This window comes from Mustela erminea, chromosome 17, assembly GCF_009829155.1.
Source record: "Mustela erminea isolate mMusErm1 chromosome 17, mMusErm1.Pri, whole genome shotgun sequence".
Classification (NCBI taxonomy): Eukaryota; Metazoa; Chordata; class Mammalia; order Carnivora; family Mustelidae; genus Mustela; species Mustela erminea.
Window position 1 is genome coordinate 23,225,262 of NC_045630.1, and position 21,950 is coordinate 23,247,211.

Consider the following 21,950-nt stretch of genomic DNA (forward strand, 5'->3'; position numbering starts at 1 on the left):
TTAAATGTGTAGATTGCTTTAGGTAGCATAGACATTTTCACAATATTTATTCTTCCAATCCAGGAGCATGGAACATTTTTCCACTTCTCTGTGTCTTCCTCAATTTCTTTCATGAGTACTTCATAGTTTTCTGAGTATAGATTCTGTGCCTCTTTGGTTAGGTTTATTCCCAGGTATCTTATGGTTTTGGGTGCAATTGTAAATGGGATTGACTCCTTAATTTCTCTTTCTTCTGTCTTGTTGTTGGTGTAGAGAAATGCAACTGATTTCTGTGCATTGATTTTATATCCTGACACTTCACTGAATTTCTGTATAAGTTCTAGCAGTTTTGGAGTGGAGTCTTTTGGGTTTTCCACATATAGTATCATATCATTTGCGAAGAGTGATAATTTGACTTCTTCTTTGCCGATTTGGATGCCTTTAATTTCCTTTTGTTGTCTGATTGCTGAGGCTAGGACCTCTAGTACTATGTTGAATAGCAGTGGTGATAATGGACATCCCTGCCGTGTTCCTCACCTTAGCGGAAAAGCTTTCAGTTTTTCTCCATTGAGAATGATATTTGCGGTGGGTTTTTCATAGATGGCTTTAATGACATTGAGGTATGTGCCCTCTATCCCTACACTTTGAAGAGTTTTGATCAGGAAGGGATGCTGTACTTTGTCAAATGCTTTTTCAGCATCTATTGAGAGTATCATATGGTTCTTGTTCTTTCTTTTATTGATGTGTTGTATCACATAGTTTGGCAACTTCTTATGAAGTGAAACATACTTACTGAATGACCCAACAATCCTACTCCTAGGTATTTACTCAAGAGAACTGAAGTCCACAGTCATACAAGTATATGCAAAGGTTCATAGTAGCTTTATATATAAATATCCCAAAAAGGAAACAACCCAAATATCATCTAATGGGGGTAGATAACAAGTTGAAGTATATCAATAGAGTAGAATGATATGCAATCAACAAAAGAAACAAAAGCTTCATGCTAAGAAGGCCAGACACTACTTAATTCCATGTAGGTGAAACTCTTGAAAAGTCAAACTCATAGAAAGCAATGGTTTTTATATCTGTGGCTATAGCTGAGAAAAGAGGTCAATTACAAAGCAGCAATGAAACTTTTTAAAAATGATGGAAATAGTTTCTTAATTTTGATGGTGATTACAGGACTGGCTATATTGTCAAAACTCAAACTGTACCATTTTAAATGGGTAAATTTTATTGTATGTAAATTTTTACTAAAGCTAATTTTTTTTAACTTATACAGGTAAGGCACTTTTATATCTTGAATTTAATTTCCATGTGCTTACTCTGAACTCGATTTAAGCTGCCATTTTGTATGAACTGAGAAGGAAGATGGTGGGGGAAGAGGGGAACCTAATTTCATTTGGTTCCTGGAATTCAGCTAGCTAGCTATCAAATCATTCTGAACACCTGCAAACTCAACTGGAAATCTAAGGAAAGAATTAATTGCTATAATTAATAGAAAAATGACCACTTTTTGCAAGGTAGGAGGTGTGGAGATATATCAGAAGATAAACCCCGGAGGAAGGGAGTCAGCTACCAGAAAGTGATAAAGCGCAGAGCACAAAATTGGAACTTCAAGCCATCTGCTCCAGTGAGGGACGTCCCTGCCTGAAAGGTGCTCAGGTGGCCAAATGGGCAGAATCCTAGGTAGGGCAGTGTGGTCTCAACATCCCTGGAGTCACAGAAAGATCAGGCATGCCTGAGTGCAACAGAGTTCCCAAGCATCAGAGCAGGGAAGCCAGCTGCTATCACTGAGCCCAGGAGTGGGCTTGCAGTTCGATGCTGCCATAAAACGTAAATGAGGGCATGACAGGGTGATGGCTCTCCAAGCAGGGGCCCAGCAAGAGGCAGAACCACAGCGAAACCTCATCCCTTCCATGGGAGGAGCAGTCGTAGTATACATGGCAGGAGCTTGTTAAGTTTGGAGACTCAATGCAGGGTCACATGCCTGAGATAAAAACACTTGGTCACAGTCTGGGTGAACACAGAGTATGGACAGAAACCAGGGAGACAAGACTGATTGACCCCTTCTCCCCAAGGGTGCACTAAAGACTGGGGGCACAAACTTTCAGCTCCAGGGACTGGAGATCAGGACATCACCATCTCCATTTTCATATCCATCCCCAAAGTGGGGCAGAAAGCCTTCAGAAACAAAAGTCACGTAGAGCAATGCAAAGGCAGCTACACTGAACCTGGCCCCCTAGCAAGGGCAGTGCCTGAAGTCAAAGACACCTGAGAATCAGTGCAACAGCCCCCACCCCAGGAGACCAGCAGGAACATCTGTGATCACACCTAACTGCAAAACTCTAGCACTAGGATAAAACAGTATGTAGATTTGGGGTCTCTTATTTATGATTCTTTAGTCTTCGGTTTCAATTTTTTTTTTTCCTTTTCAACTACTTTCTTATTTTATGAGCTCTTTAAATCTTTTTTAATTTTCATTTTTATATTTACATTTATATATATATTCTTTATTTTTGGCTTTCTTTCTATATATATATATTTCTTTCCTTATAATTTTCGGATCTAGATTCTTCTAACAGACCAAAATACACCCAGGACTGAGTACACTGCTCTGTTCAATTGACCTGTTGGATTATATTCTCTCTCTCTCTCTCTCTCTCTCTCTTTTTTTTTTTTTTTTTTGTTTCTGATCTCTTCTGATTTTTTAGTATATATTTTGATGGGGATGGTCGCTATATTTGTATTTTATTCTCTTGTTCATTTATTCTTCTCTAGACAGAATGGCAAGATGGAAAAATGCACCCCAGAAAAGAAAACAAATGGCAGTATTAACTGCCAAGGAATTAATCAATATGGATATAAGCTGCTGGGCCTAGAATTCAGAATAACAATTATAAAGATACTAGCTGGGCTTGAATAAAGCATAGAAGACACAGGGAATCCCTTTCTGAAGAAATAAAAGAACTAAAATCTAATCAAGTTGAAATAAAAAAGGCTATTAGTGAGATGCAGTAAAAAATGGAGGCTCTAAATGCTAGGATAAATGAGGCAGAAGAGAGAACTGGTGATATAGAAGATAAAACGAAGGAGAGTAAAGAAATTGAGAAAAAGAGAGATATACAGCTACTGGATCATGAGGGGACAATTCAAGAGATAAGGGATACCATAAAGCAAAACAATATTAGAATAATTGGGGTACCAGAGGAAGCGGAGAAAGGGGAAGGGGGACAAAAGGTATACTGGAGCAAATTATAACTGAGAATTTCCCTAATCCGGAGAAGAAAACAGGCTTTCAGTCCCAGAGGCAGAGAGAATCTCTTTCAAAATCAATAAAAATAGGTCAACACCTCAACATATAATAGTGAAGCTTACAAGTCTCAGAGACAAAGAAAAAGTACTAATAGCAGCTCAGGACAAAAGATCTGTAACCTACAAAGGAAAAAACATAAGGCTGAAAGCAGACCTAGCCACAGAGACCAGGCAGGCCAGAAAGGATTGGCATGATACATTCAGGGTGCTAAATGAGAAAACACATAGCCAAGAATACTTTATCCAGCAAGGCTATCATTCAGCATAGAAGGACAGATAAAAATCCCCAAGGATAAAGAGAAACTAAAAGAATTCGTGGTCGCTAAACCAGCCCTGCAAGAAATATCAAAGGGGATCCTTTAAAAAAAGAGAAAACCCAAAAATAACTTATATGAGAAAATAAAAGAGACAATATACAGAAATAATGACTTAACAGGTAATACAATGGCACTAAATTAACATCTTTCAATAGTCACTCTGAATGTAAATGGGCTAAATGCTCCAATCAAAAGACACAGGGTATCAGATTAGATAAAAAAGTCTCTCGCTGTGTGGAAGGGACTCATTTTAGATCCAAAGATACCTCCAGATTGAAAGTGAAGATGTAGAGAACAATTAATCACACTAATAGACATCAAAAGAAAGCTGGCAATCCTTACACCAGACAAATTAGATTTTAAACAAAAGACTAATATGAGATGAAGAAGGACACTTTATCATAATTAAAGGGTCTATCCAACAAGAAGATCTAACAATTATAAATATTTATACCCTTAACACGGGAGCAGCCAATTATATAAGCCAATTAATAACAAAATTAAAGAAACACATTGACAATAATACAAAAATAGTAGAGGATTTTCCCACCCCACTCACTGCAATGGACGGATCATTAAAGCAGAAGATCAACAAGGAAGGAAGGGCTTTGAATGACACACTGGACCAGATGGACTTCACAGATACATTCACAGCATTCTATCCTAAAGCAAGAGAATACACATTCTTCTCGAGTGTACATGGTATATTCTCCAGAAGAGATCACATACTGGGTCACAAATCAGGTCTCAAGTGGTACCAACAGATTAGGATCATTGCCTGCATATTTTCAGACCACAATGCTTTGAAACTGGAACTCAATCACAAGAGCCAATTTGGAAGGAAAACAAACATAAAGGTTAAAGAACATCCTACCAAAGAATGAACTGGTCAACCAGGAAATTAAGAATTTTAAAAATTCATGGAAACAAATGAAAATACAACCTTTCAAAATCTTTGGGATAAAGCCAAAGTGGTCCTGAGACCACTTTGTTTCTCAAAGAAACAAGAAAGGTCTCAAATGCACAATGTAACCTCACACCTAAAGGAGCTGGAAAAAGAACACCAAATAAAACCTAAACCCAGCAGAAGAGAATTAATAGAGATTAGACCAGAAACCCATGAAATAGAAACCAAAAGAACAGTAGAACCCATCAAGGAAACTAGGAGCTGGTTCTATGAAAGAATTAATAAGATTGATAAACCCCCGGCCAGACTTATCAAAAAGAAAAGAGAAAGGACCCAAATTAATGAAATTATGAATGAAAGAAGAGAGATCACAAGCAACACCAAAGAAATACAAAAAAATTATAAGAACACATTATGAGCAACTATATGCCAAGAAATTAGACAATCCGGAAGAAATGGATGCATTCCTGGAAACACATAAATTACCAAAACTGAACCAGGAAGAAATAAAAAACCTGAACAAACCCTACCTAGCAAGGAAATTGAAGCAGTAACCAAAAATCTACCAATAAATAAGAGCCCAGGGCCAGAAAGCTTCCCAAGGCAATTCTACCAAACATTTAAAGAATTAATACCTAGTCTTCTAAAGCTGTTTCAAAATCTAGAAATGGAAGGAAAACCCAAATTCTTTCTATGAGGTCAGCATGACCTTGATCCCAAAACCAGCCAAAGATCCCACCAAAATGGAGAATTAAGGACCAGTATCCCTGATGAATATGGATGCAAAATTTCTCACCAAGATACTAGCCAATAGGATCCAATAGCATACTAAAAGGATTTTTCGCCAGGACTTAATGAAATTTATTCCTGGGCTGCAAGGGTGGTTCAACATTTGCAAATCAATCAATGTGACATACTACTTTAATAATAGAGAGGACAAGAACCATATGATCCTCTCAATAAATGCAGAAAAAGCATTTGACAAAAGTACATCGTCCTTTCTTGGTTAAAATGCTCCACAGTATAAGGATAGAGGGAACATACCTCAATATCATAAAAGTCATCTACAAAAAGCCCATAGCAAATATCATTCTCAATGGGAGAAAACTGAGAGCTTATCCCCTAAGGTCAGGAACATGGTAAGGATGTACACTATCACCACTGTTGTTCAACATAGTACTGGAAGTCCTAGCCTCACAAAGACAACAAGAAGAAATAAAAGGTATGCGAATAGGCAGAGAAGTCAAACTCTTACTCTTTGCAGATGACCTGATACTCTATATGGAAAATCAAAAAAACTCCACCCCAAAATTGCTAGAACTCATATATGAATTTAGCAAAGTGGCAGGATATAAAATCAATGCACAGAAATCAGTTGCATTTCTATGCACTAATAATGAAACAGAAGAGAAATTAAGGAGTCAATCCCATTTACAATTGCACCCAAACCATAAGATAACCTAGGAATAAACCTAATCAAAGAGGCAAAGGATCTGTACTTGGAAAACTATAGAACACTCATGAAAGAAATTGAGGAAGACACAAAGAAATGGGAAAGCATTCTATGATTATGAAATGGAAGAATAAATATTGTGAAAATGTCTATGCTACCTAGAGCAATCTATACATTCAATACAATCCCTATCAAAGTTACCATCAACTTTGTTTACAGAGCTGGAACAAATAATCTAAAATTGGTATGAACCAGAAAATACCCCAAATAGCCAAAGAAATGTTGAAAAAGAAAAGCAAAGCTGGTAGCATCATAATTCCAGACTTCAAGCTCTATTACAAAGCTGTCATCATCAAGACAGTGTGGTACTGGCACAACAACAGACACATAGATCAGTGCAACAGAATAGAGAACCCAGAAACGGACCCTCAACTCTATGGTCAACTAATAGTCAACAAAGTAGAAAGAATGTCCAATGGAAAAAAATACTGTCTCTTCAACAAATGGTGCTGGGAAAACTGGACAGCCACATGCAGAAGAATGAAACTGAACCATCTTCTTACACCAAACACAAAAATACTCTGAAAATTGGATGAAAGACCTAGATGTGAGACAGGAATATATCAAAATCCTAGAAAAGAACACAGGCAACAATCTCTGTGACCTCAGCAACAGCAACTTCTGGCTAGACAGGTCTCCAAAGGCAAGGGCAAAAAGGACAAAAATGAACTATTGGAACTTCATCAAGATAAACTTTTGCCCTGCAAAGGAAACAGTCAACAAAAACAAAAGACAACTGACAGAATGGGAGAAGATATTTGCAAATGTTTTATCAAATGAAAGACTAGTATCCAAAATCTATAAAGAACTTAAACAAAACTCAACACCCCAAAAAATAATCCAGTTAAAAAATGGACACTTCACCAAAGAAGACACACAAATGGCCAACAGAGACATGAAAAACTGCTCAACATCACTTGGCATCAGGGAAATACTAATCAAAACAACAATGAGATACCACCTCACACCAGTCAAAATGGCTGAAATTAGTAAGTCAGGAAACGACAGAAGTTGGCAAAGATGTGGAAAAGGGGGAACCCTCTCACACTTCTCGTGGGAATGCAAGCTGGTGCAGCCACTCTAGAAAACAGTATGGAGGTTCCTCAAAAAGTTGACAATAGAGCTACCCTATGACCCAACAATTGCACTACTGGGTATTTACCCTAAAGATACAAATGTAGTGATCTGAAGGAACACATGCACCCGAATGTTTATAGCAGCAATGCCCACAATAGCCAAACTATGGAAAGAGCCCAGATGTCCATTGATAGATGAATGGATAAAGATGTGGTATACACACACACACACACACACACACACATATGTGTATATATATATATACACACACACGCATACATACATACAAACAATGGAATACTATGCAGCCATAAAAAAAGAAATCTTGCATTTGCCAGGAGATGGATGGAACTGGAGGGTATTACGCTAATCGAAATCAGTCAGAGAAAGACAATTATCATATAATCTCACTCATATCTGGAATCTGAGAAGCAAAACTGATTAACATAGGGGACGGGAAGGAAAAATAAAAAGAAATCAGAGAGGGAGACAAACCATAAGAGACCCTTAACTAAAGGAAACAAACTGAGGGTTGCTGGAGGGGAGTAGTTTCGGGGGATGGCTTAACTGGGTGATGGGAATTAAGGAGGGCACAGAATAAAATGAACACTGGCTGTTCACAACTAATGAATCACTGATCTCTACCTCAAACTAATAATACACTCTGTTAATTGAATTTAAATAAAATTTAATTTTTTAAATGCAAAAAAAAAATAAAAAAGGAAAAAAAAGGCTGTTATCTTGCTAATTTAAGCAGGCTTTTCTTGGTTGTCATGACTTTGTTCAAAAATCCTTCAGTGTGGGGCGCCTGGGTGGCTCAGTGAGTTAAGCCGCTGCCTTTGGCTCAGGTCATGATCTCAGGGTCCTGGGATCGAGCCCCACATCGGGCTCTCTGCTCAGCGGGGAGCCTGCTTCCCCCTCTCTCTCTGCCTGCCTCTCTGCCTACTTGTGATCTCTATCAAATAAATAAATAAAATCTTTTAAATAAAAAAAAAAAAAAAAATCCTTCAGTGTAGGGGCACCTGGGTGGCTCAGTGGGTTAAAAGCCTCTGCCTTCAGCTCAAGTCATGATCTCAGGGTCCTAGAATCGAGCCCCGTGTTAGGTTCTCTGCTCAGCAGGGAGCCTGCTTCCCTTTCTCTCTCTCTGCCTGCTTGTGATCTCTGTCTGTTAAATGAATAAATAAAATCTTTTTTTATTATTATTATTTATTTATTTATTTGACAGAGAGAGATCACAAGTAGGCATAGAGGCAGGCAGAAAGAGAGAGAGAGGAAGAAGCAGGCTCTCCACCGAGCAGAGAGCCCGACGCGGCCCTCGATCCCAGAACCCTGAGATCATGACCTGAGCCGAAGGCAGCGGCTTAACCCACTGAGCCACCCAGGCGCCCCTGAATAAATAAAATCTTTAAAAAAAAAAATCCTTTAGTGTATATATAGCCAAAAAACTACCAGCACCACAGTGTTCAGGCCAGTCATTCGAGTGAAGATATCCATGAGGCAAGTTGCAAATATATTTCTACCACTTTGGTGAGAAGCTGGAACTAGAGAGAGATCTGAGAGTCATCTGCAGAAAGTACATGTATGCCTCACTTTTCAAAAGTTCACATTATGCCACTTTGCTTTTATAAAGGATCTGGGTAGGGTTAGTTCTTGCTTTGGCTATTTGGCTAACTTAAAGCAGGGCACCTGGGTGGCTCAGTGGGTTAAGCTTCTGCCTTCAGCTCAGGTCATGATTTCAGGGTCCTGGGATGGAGCCCCGCATCGGGCTCTCTGCTCAGCAGGGAGCCTGCTTCCCCCCACCCCCATCTCTGCCTGCCTCTCTGCCTACTTGTGATCTGTCTGTCAAATAAATAAATAAAGTCTTAAAAAAAAAAAAAAGTGGCTAACTCAAAGAAATTGAAAGAGGATTTTCACTTTTACCAAAAAAGGCCAGAAGTGAAAACAGCATCCAGCATTCGTTCTGCAGTGAGTGGTCACAGGGGCTGCTCTGAGCAGTCGGAGGGGCACTGCCTGCCTCCTTCACCAAGAACTTCATTCAGCATCAAGCTATGGTGGCTTGAAGCTGTACTTTATCTCCGTTTATTTATTTTGTGTATCAATTACCAAATTATGTCCTAAGGTATCAGAAAAACCATTAGCATGATATATTGTAAAATATCAGAAATGCCCACTAGAGATTAGTTTGAGGGTCTGGGAATGTTCAAAATATTTTCCATATAAATTAATGGTAACTGACTCCTTGCTTTATACCAGTTCAAGCCAAGAAAGGTTTCCTAGGAACACTCTACTTACAAACAGCAGGGGAAACCTGTTGGAGAAACCAGAGGAACTGATAAAATTATACTGTTTTCTCATTGCCACCTCTTACTAGCTAATAATCCACACAACCATAGAAAATGCTCAAGTTAAATCTGAAATGACTTGAATTTTTTTAAAAGTAAGCTCTTCCATCAGATCTAAGCAATAAACAGTTAATTTAAATGCATTTTTAGTGTATTTATATCTGTAAAATCAGATATCTTACATATCTTACCTGATTTAATTTTTCAGTGTGATTCAGCCTTGAAGTCTCTACTACATTTGACTTAAAAGTCTTTTCCACGTTCAATATTTGCTTCGGCGGTTCCATGTTTGAAGCAGGTTGTGAAAAGCGAGACTTTACAACTGGGAAACCTGCGGAGTACGATCCGTGTGGTTTCATTCTAAAAGGCTGGGTAAACATTTTACCTCCTTTTGTGAATAAAAGAACAGAGAAAAGTTGTCAATAACAATTTCTACTTTATTTTCTGGTGGTTATCTATAGAGGATATAACCTAACTGCCCTCAACTTTGAAATAACAATTTTAAAAAGTGAGCTTATGTTTCCGTATTACCAAATATAATTTACGTACAATGGAAAAGATCTATCATCTACAGAAGAAAACCAAGAGATCATTAAGTGTGATACTGAGAAGGTTGGGGCTACCTAAAAACTCCACTTAAGGCCACCTGAATATAAATAGAAGCAGATTTCAACAGGAGGTCAAAAAGTCTCCAAGTAAGGAGTCTACTTAAAACTATGTTTCTCAAACCCGACAATCACCTAGTAGTATGGGAACAAGGAAAGGCAATAAAAAGCTATATAATTAAGGATATTCTAGAGTACACATTTTTTTTCTTCAGCATTTGAAGGGAGGGAATACCACTGGAAAGATAAATGTTGAGGTACAGCATGAAAATTTATCACTAGACTTCATTATAGCCTAACTCTTTACCGTAAGATCAAGCACACACGTGCGGTGCGCGCTGCAGCGCACACACACACACACACACACACACACACACAGTTTCCAATATATACTGTGGAAGAAGGGTCCACAGATGGGTAACATAAACAATCCAATCACTGGGAAGGAATATCGCTCCCCTCGTTCAGTAAGTTGGCAAACTGCTTTATACAAGTCAACCTCTTGTAAGTTTAACAGCATGATCAGTTTGTCTCCCTAAGTCTGAACAACTCAAGAATACTGATACTGTTGATGGTTCAGGGTTAAACTCAAAAAACACTCAATGGCCCCTGCAGTCTTCCCTGACCAGAGCATGGAAACACCCTATAATCTTCATCAAATTATACTTCCTATCATAGTTTAAGTATTGGTTTCTACACTTGGGACCTTCTCATGGTTTCACCTATATTAATCTAATTACATATTTTAAAGAAAAAGAAAAATCACTGAACTAGGCATAGAAATTCTCCAGATAGGCTCAGTGTCTAGATTCTGTACTGTCAAGGGTCTAGAGAGGCACCATACAAATGATCACATTGGTCTTCTGAGACTTTGAGACAGTGATTCAGGGATGAAAGGTAGAGCATAGGGAATACAGTCAATTGTATTGTAATAATGTAGCTACACTGTGGTGAACATAAAATATATTCAAAGTTGTTAAATAACTGTGTTGTACACATGAAATTAATGGATTTTATGTCAACTATACTTAAACATACACACACACACACACACACACACATATATATATATATATATTTAAAAAAATACAAACAAACAAGAGGGACAAGTATTGGGAAAGAAAAGCACTGAACAGTATTAAGAGTTGTGCATCAGCGGCACCTGGGTGGCTCAGTGGGTTAAAGCCCCTGCCTTCAGCTCAGGTCATGATCTCTGCATCCTGGGATCAAGCCCCGCATTGGGCTCTCTGCTCAGCAGGGAGCCTACTTCCTTCTCTCTCTCTGCCTGCCTCTCTGCCTACTTGTGATCTGTCAAATAAATAAATAAAATCTTTAAAAAAAAAAAAAAAAAGAGTTGTGCATCAAACCTTGGCTGTAACACTTTTCTAGTCATGCAACTTTGAAAAAGTCAATTAACTTTCCTGAGCTTTCTTTTCCTTATCTCTAAAACTGGATTATTCACCCTTCTATGATGTGGCAATAAGAATCCAAGGTAAAATGCTAAATACTGTGGTTATCATTACACTACTTAAATTACTGCAGTGCCTGCTAGGATATCAAAGAACTGTGCCAGCAAAAATCAAATGGCATGGGATGCCTGGGTGGCTCAGCCTATTAAGAGTCTGCTATTAGCTCAGGTCATGATCCCAGGGCTCTGGGATGGAGTCCTGCATCAGGCTCCCCGCTGAGCAGGGAGCCTGGTTCTCCCTCTGCCTGCTATTCCCCCTGCCTGTGCTCTCTCTGACAAATAAAATCTTAAAAAAAAAAAAAATCATGGTCCCTGGGTCCTGGGATCGAGCCCCACATCGGGCTCCCTGGTCAGCGGGAAGCCTGCCTTTCCCTCTCCCACTTCCCCTGCTTGTGTTCCCTCTCTTGCTGTCTCTCTCTGTCAAATAAATAGATAAGTCTTTTTAAAAAATAAACAATTAGAAAAAAAAAAATAAACTCATTTTCCACATTATATCTTTACATGAACACAAATGACTCATGTTCACTTACAGTGTCCCAGAGAAAGCAGATCTTGTGTTTTTATAGTAATAGCTACCATTTACTATAAGCTTACTAAATGCCAGGCACTTTTCAGAGCTCATCTCATTTAATCCTCAGCACAGCTTCAAGAGGCAATTATTATTATTCCTATTCTAGAGAGGGGAAACTATGGCTTGGACATTTTAAGTAACTTGCTCAACATCATTCAGCCAGCAAGTGGGAGTGCCAGGATGCAACTTTCATCACACTCTGAGAGCTGAGACATTGCACATCTCCACAGCTGCCACTACTGCTCCAAATTCTGCTGCCCCACAATACAGTGACTAATGCACACATGCTTACCTGCTGGCCATCCTCTCTGCTTTTTCTCTGATACGCTCTTCTTTAGCATCAACAAAGAACCTGCTCTGGTCTGCTCTACAGAAATGACATCCGAAGCAGCATTAAGCACTTCAAACATAGAAAGGAATCCATACTGCACGTACTGGAAAGAACGTCCAAATCGTCTGACAAATGCCTTCTCAAAATCAGAAAGGAGAACGGGAGATAACGCCAAGAGGTCTTTCAACTCACTCTTCACAAAAGCTGGAAGAATGGGGGGCACCCTTCCTCGGTAAGGTACTCGCCGGCATGAGCTTGGCCCAGAGCAAACACTGGCCCTTCCTTTCTGCACGGAGTTTCGAACCTTATGGCTGCTTCTCTGTTTTGCAACCAAACTTGCTATTCCTTTGGTAGATTCATCTGGAATGGCTAGGGAAGTTTGGGAAAAGAAATCATCTTTAGATGAAAATTTAACTCCTTTTTTTATCCTGTGCATCTGCCGTTATAGAGACAATTTTTAACTCTCCAAGGAGCTGTGTATCTAGGTGGCATTATAAAAGTAAACCTTTGGTTCCTCCATTTCTTGTACATTACAGATGACCACTTGTTAACTCCTCTACCAGAGGATGAAGACAGAAAGATAAATCCTACTATTTAGCATTACCACTGACTGGTGAAACATCTGAAACTCTCAAGATGAATAAACTTCCTTGTAATGTTTATGTTTCATGAAATTTAAAACATGAGTTCATAATTTAAAAGTCCCATTGTTATGCTTCCCCAATTTAAGGTGCAATAATCTGAAATCAGATGCAAAATGTAGTTTTTGTGAATGCACCTTTTTCCGGGGAAAGATTTCTTCATTTTGTTAAAGCTTTCACTCTTCCCACAACCTCAAAGGTAACCATGAACCCTCTTCCTCTCAAAATGTTAAAATCCCCTCCCTGGAATACAGGGTAATTGCTATATGCGGGATAACTGCTATAACAATTCCTTTTAAGTTTTTATTTTAATTCCAGTTAAAGCTACAGTGTTAGTTTCAGAGGTACAATACAATGATTCAACACTTCCATGCATCACCCATTGCTGATCACAAGTGCACTCCATAATCCCCATCACCTATTTATTTGCTAGAATAATTCCTTACCAAGTAATAATTACTGCTTAGCTTATAGATCTTAAAACCTAAGCTTACCTTTCAGTATTACAGTACCATCCCCACAGGGACAGACAGCGACAACATCAGGCATGTCCAACACCAGCTCCATAGTTGACCGATAGCCAAGGATTCGGAGTGGCAAATGGCTGCCAACCATCAAAAGGTACTCCTTTTCCAATTGCTGGGGGGTCAAACCATCTTTGGCGGAAATGAGAAGTGACCTTATTTCTTTCCTCAGGCATTCCTGAACACGCTCCTGTTCAGACATTGCACCCTACGGGATTTAAGATAGTAACACGGCTCATGAGAGAGGCAGACAAACCCAAGTTGGAGGCGGGAGGGGGGGCACGGCTTTAAAAGGATCAATCGTGGAATATAAACAACCAAGAAGCGAGTTCTAAAGGTGATGAAGCAGGAGCAAAACCGTGAGGGTTCTCTGAAAGGCTGCATTTCACAAATCACTCACACAATTCAAACTCCAAATCTCATGCTGTGATTAACCTGCACACCCCTCGAGGAAAATCACTGCCCCTGGCTAATGGGCGTTAAATCCCCAGTTCCCGGCTTGTTTTTATTTTGTTTTTGGTTTTTTGTTTTGTTGTTGTTGTTGTTTTGCTTGAAGCTTTAACAAGGGTTTGTTTGGGACCTTAAGTCTACACCGAAAACCTGGCATCCGATATCCCTCGCCAACGCCGCCGGGGAAAGGCCCGGGAGGGAGGCAAACGCAATGCCGCCTTCCCCAGCGCTCGAGGGAGAGGGCTCCCGGTGAAGTCCCCGCACCAGCATACCTGGGCCGGCCCAGACCCACGGGGAGGCCACCCGCTTCCTCTTACCAAGTCAACGACCTCTGTTCTGCCGGGGTGAGGGGGTCCCCTCCCCGGCCCCAACGTCTCTCCCCGCCCCAGGCGGTGTGAGTAGCTCTCCTTCCCGCGACCCCAAACACAGCCCAGGCCACAGTGGAAGGCTGGCGGGATCCAGGCAGGTGAGCACCGCCTCTCACCCGTGGCGCCCACAGAGCTAGCGCTGCCGTTGCGGGGCCAGGAGAGTCAAAAGGCTTTTCCTGCCCAGCGGCCGACAAAATAGCCGCGCCAAGGCGCCCGCGCGCCTGCGCACCAGTGCCCGAGGGCAGGGGGCCTGCGACCCGGCGCCGGATTGCAGCCCCGAGGGCGCGAGGCCGGTGGGACGGTTGGGCAGGGCCGCCCGCTCGGGAGTCGGGGCCGGGAGCCGCCAGGCCGGGTCCTCGGGCAGCGTTGGCTCCCTCGGGAGATAGCCGGCGCTACCTTCTCCGACGTGGCTGGGACAACTGCGGTTCCAGAACGTCTCGGATCACCTCCCCGGCCCGGCAGGGGCGAGAACAGGTGGGCCGTCCCGCCCCAGCCCTGCGCAGACGGGAGGGGGAAGGGGCCTCGAGGTTCCGAACTTGGGTGTGCCTCAGAATCACCTGTGGAGCTCACTGAATTTGGGATCGCGAGCGGGGGCGGGAGGGGGAAGGGAATGATACCCAGGTCTGGTTGTCAGAGATTCTGATTCAGCCGATTTAACGCGGTTGGAGTAAAATTACAGGCGATCCTGAAGCTTGGTGGAGAATCAGGGCAGAGCCGGACGCAGTTTGGGCTCCAGAAGAGAGCGGGTGGGGCGCGGAGAGCTTCTTGAATGAGTATGAAGAATCTTCCAAGTGCCACTGGAGACAAAGGAGCTGGGAAACTAAAGATGAGAATGTATTTTGAAGAAATAACCTGGGGATGTGTTTACTGGATAGATAGAATGAGACAGTTTTCTAAAGTCCTTGAAAACCAGAAAACAGTTTAAGAGGTACCAAATAGAGAGGCACAGTATAAAGACCTCAAAATGTACAGTCTAATTAAAGGAACACGACAAACCAAAACATAAATTTGAATTAAGAAAACATGTGTGCACACCTGTACTTTATTTTCCATCTAAAATTCCATGATGTGTAAAATCCAAAAAAGCTCTGGGAACAAAATGTTCCATCAGTGAGCCAGTTATATTGAGGAATCCCTGAAAGACCATAGAGAAGATGTATGGGTTTATAGCAGAATGGACAAGGCAACAAAAAGGAAAATGCTTAGACGTGAAAAATGAATCCAGACATTCCGACATCTGAATGACAAATGTTATACAAGCAAAAGAAAGAATGGAGGTGAGGCTTGGGAGTTTAAAAAGAAGGAAAATATCCCAGATGTGAAGGAAACGCATTTTCAGATTAAAAAGGGCCCACTGAGTCCTTAGAATAACTTACGAAAAAGATTCCATCCTAGACAAAGCCTAGGAGAAAGGAAATCAAGAGATTTTATACAGAAAGAGGTTACCTATAAAGCAATGAAAATCAGATTGCCATTGGATTTCTCAATGGAAAGGTACCTTCAAAGCTGAAACTGGAATCCTTTACCCAGCCAAATCAGCATTATGTGCAGGAAAAGAAAAGACACTGTCAGACATAAGATTCAAAAAGTTTATCAACTCACTAAGTAACTTGGGAATGACTCCTGCAAAATGAATAATGAATTGAAAAAAGAGTATCCCAACAGCTAACTACCACATCCTGAGCACTGACTCAATGCTCTTCTCAAAGATTATCCAATTTTCCTCCCAGTTACTCTGAGACAGAATTATTATTCCCACTTCAAAGTGAAGAAACTGATACACAGACATGAATGAAAATGGAACAAAGAAAGATTGGCAATAAAAACATAAAACATAATAACTGAATCTAGAAAGGTATCGGTGCATAATGAGAAAAAGGAGAGCTTTAAAAAGATATTCTGGAGCTAAATCCCAGATCAATACCTGCACACCAAGGGTCAAGGGCTGTTGGAGTTACTTGGGCAAGGAGACCCCTTTGGAAGAGTAGTTGCAGTTGGAGTCATCACTTGCTTGGGTTTCCAATAATGCACTGTCTTCTGTGGTAGCTAACCTGGGAAGTGAAAGGGAATGACATGGGAATACGTTTGATGGTGCCACTCACCTCTTCAATTCTCCCGGTATGTGGTAATGCTTTTGATGTATTATTTGGCCCTCAGCTTGGCATTTCCTACCAGAATAGCCCTTGCTCAATGAGTGAATGTGCCAGTGCAGGAATCCTGTCAGTTACTGGGATTCCCATTCCAGCTCTTCACTGGGCAAGTAGTGTATATAACCACAGGATGGACTCACAGTCCCACCAGCCCTATCCAAAAGGTAAACTTGGGCCAGAAGTCAATTCATTTATCACTGAACCCTTGTAAGCTCAGAATGTTAATAGCAAACCATGACGTTTGGGGTCCCAGAAATTAATGTTAGTTTAGAATTAATAAATTACAGTCACCGAAAAATATAGGTACTTCCTTTTCTTCAGAGTAGTTATCCTATAAGGATCACAAGGCCTTTGGGGGAAAGCTGGGAGACAAAGGTTTGCAGGGCTTGGGAACAGCATTTCAGTACCATCCTTAAGAATATTTGGGCTGGGGCACTTGGGTGGTTCAGTGGGTTAAGCCTCTGCCTTCAGCTTAGGTCATGATCTCAGGGTTCTGAGATCGAGCCCCGTATCAGGCTCTCTGCTCAGCGGGGAGCCTGCTTCCCTCCCCTCTCTCTCAGCCTGCCTCTCTGCCTACTTGTGATCTCTGTCTGTCAAATAAGTAAATAAAATCTTTCTTTAAAAAAAAAGAAAGAATATTTGGGCTACATTCAACAGGCTCTGGGTCTGGGATTAATTTAGCTCTGGGAATAGAGTGATAAACCCCATCTCTCACTCATGAGATACCTTTGTTCCCCAGACCTGGAGTTGTGTTTTGTTGCTTTGTTTGCTTTTGCTGTCACACAAACCAAAAAGACTTAGTGGGTTATCAGTGAGTTCATTCCTTGGGATCCTGCCATTAATGGAGCACAACCAGAGAGTTCTGTGAGTTATACCGACGTGTTTTCCACCCTGCTGTCTATGGTGATGATCAGAGTTAATTCTGCTAATTAGCTGCCTCCAGCTGGCCTCCTCCCAGCCCGGCCTGCATCTGGGAGTGTGTTTCAATTGCAGCTGCTCCTACAGCACTGCTGCCTTAGAAAACAGCCAGTAAAGAGTTTTTGTGTTTTGCTAAGCTTCTGCAGCTTTAATATGTGCCTCATGACAGGAATGAGAGGATCTGTAGATAAACAGAGAGGGAGTGGGTGAGTTGAAGCTCATTATAGAACCAATATAGCATTCCTGCCTCCCAAAGCTGGTTTTTTGTTTGTTTGTTGTTGTTTTTTTTTTAAGATTTTATTTACTTATTTGACAGAGAGAAATCACAAGTAGACGGAGAGGCAGGCAGAGAGAGAGGAAGGGAGCAGGCTCCCTGCTGAGCAGAGAACCCCATGTGGGACTCGATCCCAGGACCCTGAGATCATGACCTGAACCGAAGGCAGCGGCTTAACCCACTGAGCCACCCAGGTGCCCCGTTTGTTTGTTTTTAACATTACTTCTGATTCGGGACCATTTGATGTCACGGTTCAATTCTAGTTCCCACAGCAATTACTCCAACCTTTGCCACCCCTCCTACACTTTTTACCTGCTCCTGCCTCACCACTAGAAAAGACTTTGCTCGGACTCCCAGGGAAAATGGAGGCTCTCATGTATGAACCTCCTCAACTTTCAACCCCGGCATCTACACCAGCCCCGCTCACATCTTTGCTCCTGGTCTCAGCAGGTGAGGACCCGTCCATCCCACTCCTGAGTCTATCCCCCCAACTCCTCTAGGACCATGACCTTTGGCTATGATTACCCAGTCTTGTATATTCAGTATCTCCTTACAGATCCCTTTCCTGTAATGTAAAATTATGCTCTAAACCTTTTTATCTTAAACAACACAGACACAGAGAATGGGAGACAGAAACACACTCTTTTGACCTGTAAACCTCTGTAACCATTTCTGTGTGGCTAAAACCTTGAATAAACTGTCCACACTCATCTTTTCCCACTTCTTCATCCACCATCACTAAGCAAAGAGCCTGCCACTCTACACAGCTTTCTTAAGTTACTTTTACCGAAATCATTAATGACAAATCTTGTAATTCACAAATTTTAAGGACTTTTCAGTCTTTCCATTTCAGATGATCTCTGATGTTTATTCTTGGTGGTCCCTCTTTTGTGAAAATCTCTCCTCGTGGGTTTCTATGCTGCTGCACCAGGCTTTGCTCCCAGTTTTCTGCTTCATTTCCTATTTCTGGTATTAAATGCCCACATACCCCAGGGTCTGTCCTTGGCCCTTTTCCTTTTTACTGTTCACCCTCTTCCTGAGTAACCTTTTTCACTCTCATGGTCTCAGCTTTGGCTGCTGCCTTCCAAAAAAGCATGTTAACTTTCAGCTCCTCCTATGTTCCAGGCACTATTCTAGAAGATGGGACTGAAACAGCAAAACAAAGTGCCCGTTCTCCTGAATCTTACCAAAGACAAGCAAAACCAGACAAATATGTAACATTAAGTAATGATCATCGCTCTTGAGAAAAATAAACCAGGGTAAGGGAGTGAAAAGGGGCTGCTGTATTTAGGAAACACTTTTGTTTAACCTCTAGGACAGTGGTTCTCGAGGTGTGATTCCAGAGCACCAGCAGCAGAACCTGAGAACTTATGAGCTGTGCCGATTCTCGGGCCCCAGCCCTGAGATCCTGCGGAATCAGAAAGGGTCGCGAGGCAGGGGTGGAGAGTCCAGCAACGTATTAAAAAGACCTCCAGGTGATTCTGACGCGTGCTTAAGCGAGAACCGCCACTGTAAAGCAGTCTCCCACCTCACATACCATGGACACATGACAGATGTGAAGCCTAATACTGATTTTCCCGCCCCACCGGGGCAGCTTCAGGGCCGGGGGAAGAGCAGGTGCCGGGAGCCCACCACCCCAAAGTAGCCTCCACCCTGCCTTTTCTGAGGCAACCAAGCAGGGACCCCAGGTATTAACGTAAGGGTCATTCAACACTCACTGCTAGGCTTGAGGAGCTGGGCGCAGAACGACCTACTGCTTCAGGGCCGCCTCTGCGGCTGCGGACGAAGGTCCCCCCTACAGGGACGCAAAACAGCCTGCGCCGCGGAAAAGAAGGCCCGGGCAGGGGGCGTGGCTCCTACTGGGCCCTGCCCCTTCGCCCCACAGTTCCGGCAGCTTCCACTCTAGTTGTGCTTTCCGCTCCTCAGAGGCTCCTCAGAGTTTCATTTTTGATAGATTCCATACGACAAAGTCTGACTGGATTTGAAATCCACTTGCATCATCACGAGGAATGTCAGAATTACATTTGTTGATTAAAGAAAAAATATATGATTCTTTAACTTGCATAAATTTTCAAGTGTTTGCAAAAATAGCTTTAAAAACTTTTGAAGCATTTCACAATGTATTTTGAATTATTGCATTGTCCACCTTAAATAGATATAATATTTGTCAATTACTCCTCAAGGTTGGAAAATAAAAACTTTAAATTGTGTGAACACGGGATGCCTGGGTGGCTCTGTTGGTCAAGCGGCGGATTCTTGGTTTTGGCTCAGGTCTTGAGTTCATGGATCATGCGATGAAGGCTACCACCTCAAACTCCGAGCTCAGCAGGGAGCCCGCCAAAAGAGTCTCTCCCTCTGCTCCTCCCCCACGCATGGGGAGCATAAGCTCGCTCTTTCCACACCCTCAAATAAATCTTTTTTAAAAAATTGCACGAACACATTTCTCACTAATGGTAACAAAAGTTTTAAAAGCTAATTTAAAAGTTTTGATTAGAAATTTTATGTGAGGGGCGCCTGGGTGGCTCAGTGGGTTAAGACGCTGCCTTCGGCTCAGGTCATGATCTCAGGGTCCTGGGATCGAGTCCCTCATCGGGCTCTCTGCTGGGCAGGGAGCCTGCTTCCTCCTCTCTCTCTCTCTGCCTGCCTCTCTGCCTACTTGTGATCTCTCTCTGTCAAATAAATAAATAAAATCTTTATTTTATGTGACTATTTCAAACAATTTATATTTGTGAAAGCAAGCTCCTGCTTCTGTTTTCTCATTTAATGTGTACTTGGGGGCAGGGTGCTCCTGGATGGCTCAGTCAGTTGGACATCTGCCTTCAGCTCAGGTCATGGTCCCAGAGTCCCAGGATTGAGCTCCATGTCCAACTCCCTGCTTGGTGGAGTGTCTGCTTCTCCCTCTGCCCCTCATCCTGCTCTTGGGCTCTCTCTCTCTCTTTCAAATAAATAAAAAATTTTAAATAATTAAATAAAGTGTACTTTGGGGCACCTGGGTGGTTCAGTTGATTAGACAATGAACTCTTGGTTTCTACTCAGGTCATGATCTCACCGTTTTGAGATCGAACACTGCATCCAGCTCTGTGCTCTGAAGGGAGTCTGTTTGAGACTCTCTTTCCCTCTCCCTCTGCCCCTTCCCCTCTACTCTCTAAAAATCAATAAACCTTTTTAAAAAAGTACACTTGGGACACCTGGGTGGTTCAGTTGGTTGACCATCTGACTCCTGACTTTGGCTCAGGTTATGATCTCAGAGTCCTGAAATGGATCCCCTTGTGTCCCCTCAGTTGGACATCAGCCCCACTCACCCAATCACTTTGACCAGACAATATTAAGAGTCATCACATTTTCATCAAAACATAACTCATATCCCCCTCTCACCTGGATTATTGGGTCTCTTACCTCCATCCTCTGCCCATTTCAATTCACCTTCAATCTTGTCTACAAACTCACTTTTCAAAATTGCCAATCTGACCATATTACACTTTGCTTATAAAGCTTTGATAGCTTCTTTTGCTATAAGATAAAATCCAAATTTTCTCCTATGGTGTTAAAGGCTTTTCATTTCTTGGGCCGCCTATGTCTCTGGTCTCCTCCTTTGCCAATTCATCAACAACTGGACATATATGAAGTTCTACCTTCTGTACAGCCTTCTCCAGTGGAAAGTTCAGTTCTTGAAACCCACCTGAGGATCCACATGCCCATCTCCGGATATGGCTCAAACTGGGTCCCTTCTGATTCCACCCAAACAGAATTACTCCCTCCTCTGTGTCCTCATGGTACCATATAGATCAGAAGTACTCTACCAGAAGCAATTTTGTCCCTATTGGATACTTAGCAATGTCTGGAGACATTTTTGGTCATTGAAACTGAGAGTTTCACTTAGTCACACCTGACTGCACATTTGTATCTCCCTGTTACACTATAAATTCCTCAAGGGCAGATACCTTATCTTACCTTTACATCCTCAGAGGTGAGCAGGGCTAAATACACAGTAGATGCTCACTAAGTTTCTGTGAAGTGAATTAATGAGAGAAAAGTCAAGTCAGTCTTATCTCACCACTGTGGCTAACAAGCTGACAACAGCAGCTTCTTCCTCCAGGAGAAGAAGGTGAGAACACATATGTGCAAAATCAGTATAATAAAGGGAAGTGGGTCTGGCAGAGATACCTACAGTTTTGACCAACTACTTGGCCCATAGAG

The 21,950-nt window shown here is 41.9% G+C and overlaps 1 protein-coding gene across 3 annotated transcripts in view; it reads right to left on the bottom strand.

Annotated features, from left to right (window-relative positions):
* The window catches only part of TDRD5 (tudor domain containing 5), a 97,966-nt gene extending 78,346 nt beyond the window's left edge, over positions 1 to 19,620 (bottom strand). Inside the window, exons 1-6 of one of the 3 annotated variants that reach the window (XM_032318538.1) lie at positions 19,472 to 19,620; positions 16,336 to 16,462; positions 15,029 to 15,231; positions 13,564 to 13,801; positions 12,390 to 12,797; positions 9,645 to 9,841 (exon numbers count right to left, since the gene is read on the bottom strand). In XM_032318538.1, the coding sequence (XP_032174429.1) occupies positions 9,645 to 9,841; positions 12,390 to 12,797; positions 13,564 to 13,795 (837 nt within the window). In that variant the 5' untranslated portion in view covers positions 13,796 to 13,801; positions 15,029 to 15,231; positions 16,336 to 16,462; positions 19,472 to 19,620. Of the gene's footprint in view, positions 1 to 9,644; positions 9,842 to 12,389; positions 12,798 to 13,563; positions 13,802 to 14,360; positions 14,595 to 15,028; positions 15,321 to 16,335; positions 16,463 to 19,471 lie in introns of those variants that run through there. The other 2 variants (XM_032318540.1, XM_032318539.1) reach the window with 2 other exon arrangements.
* Between the last annotated feature and the right edge of the window lie 2,330 nt (positions 19,621 to 21,950).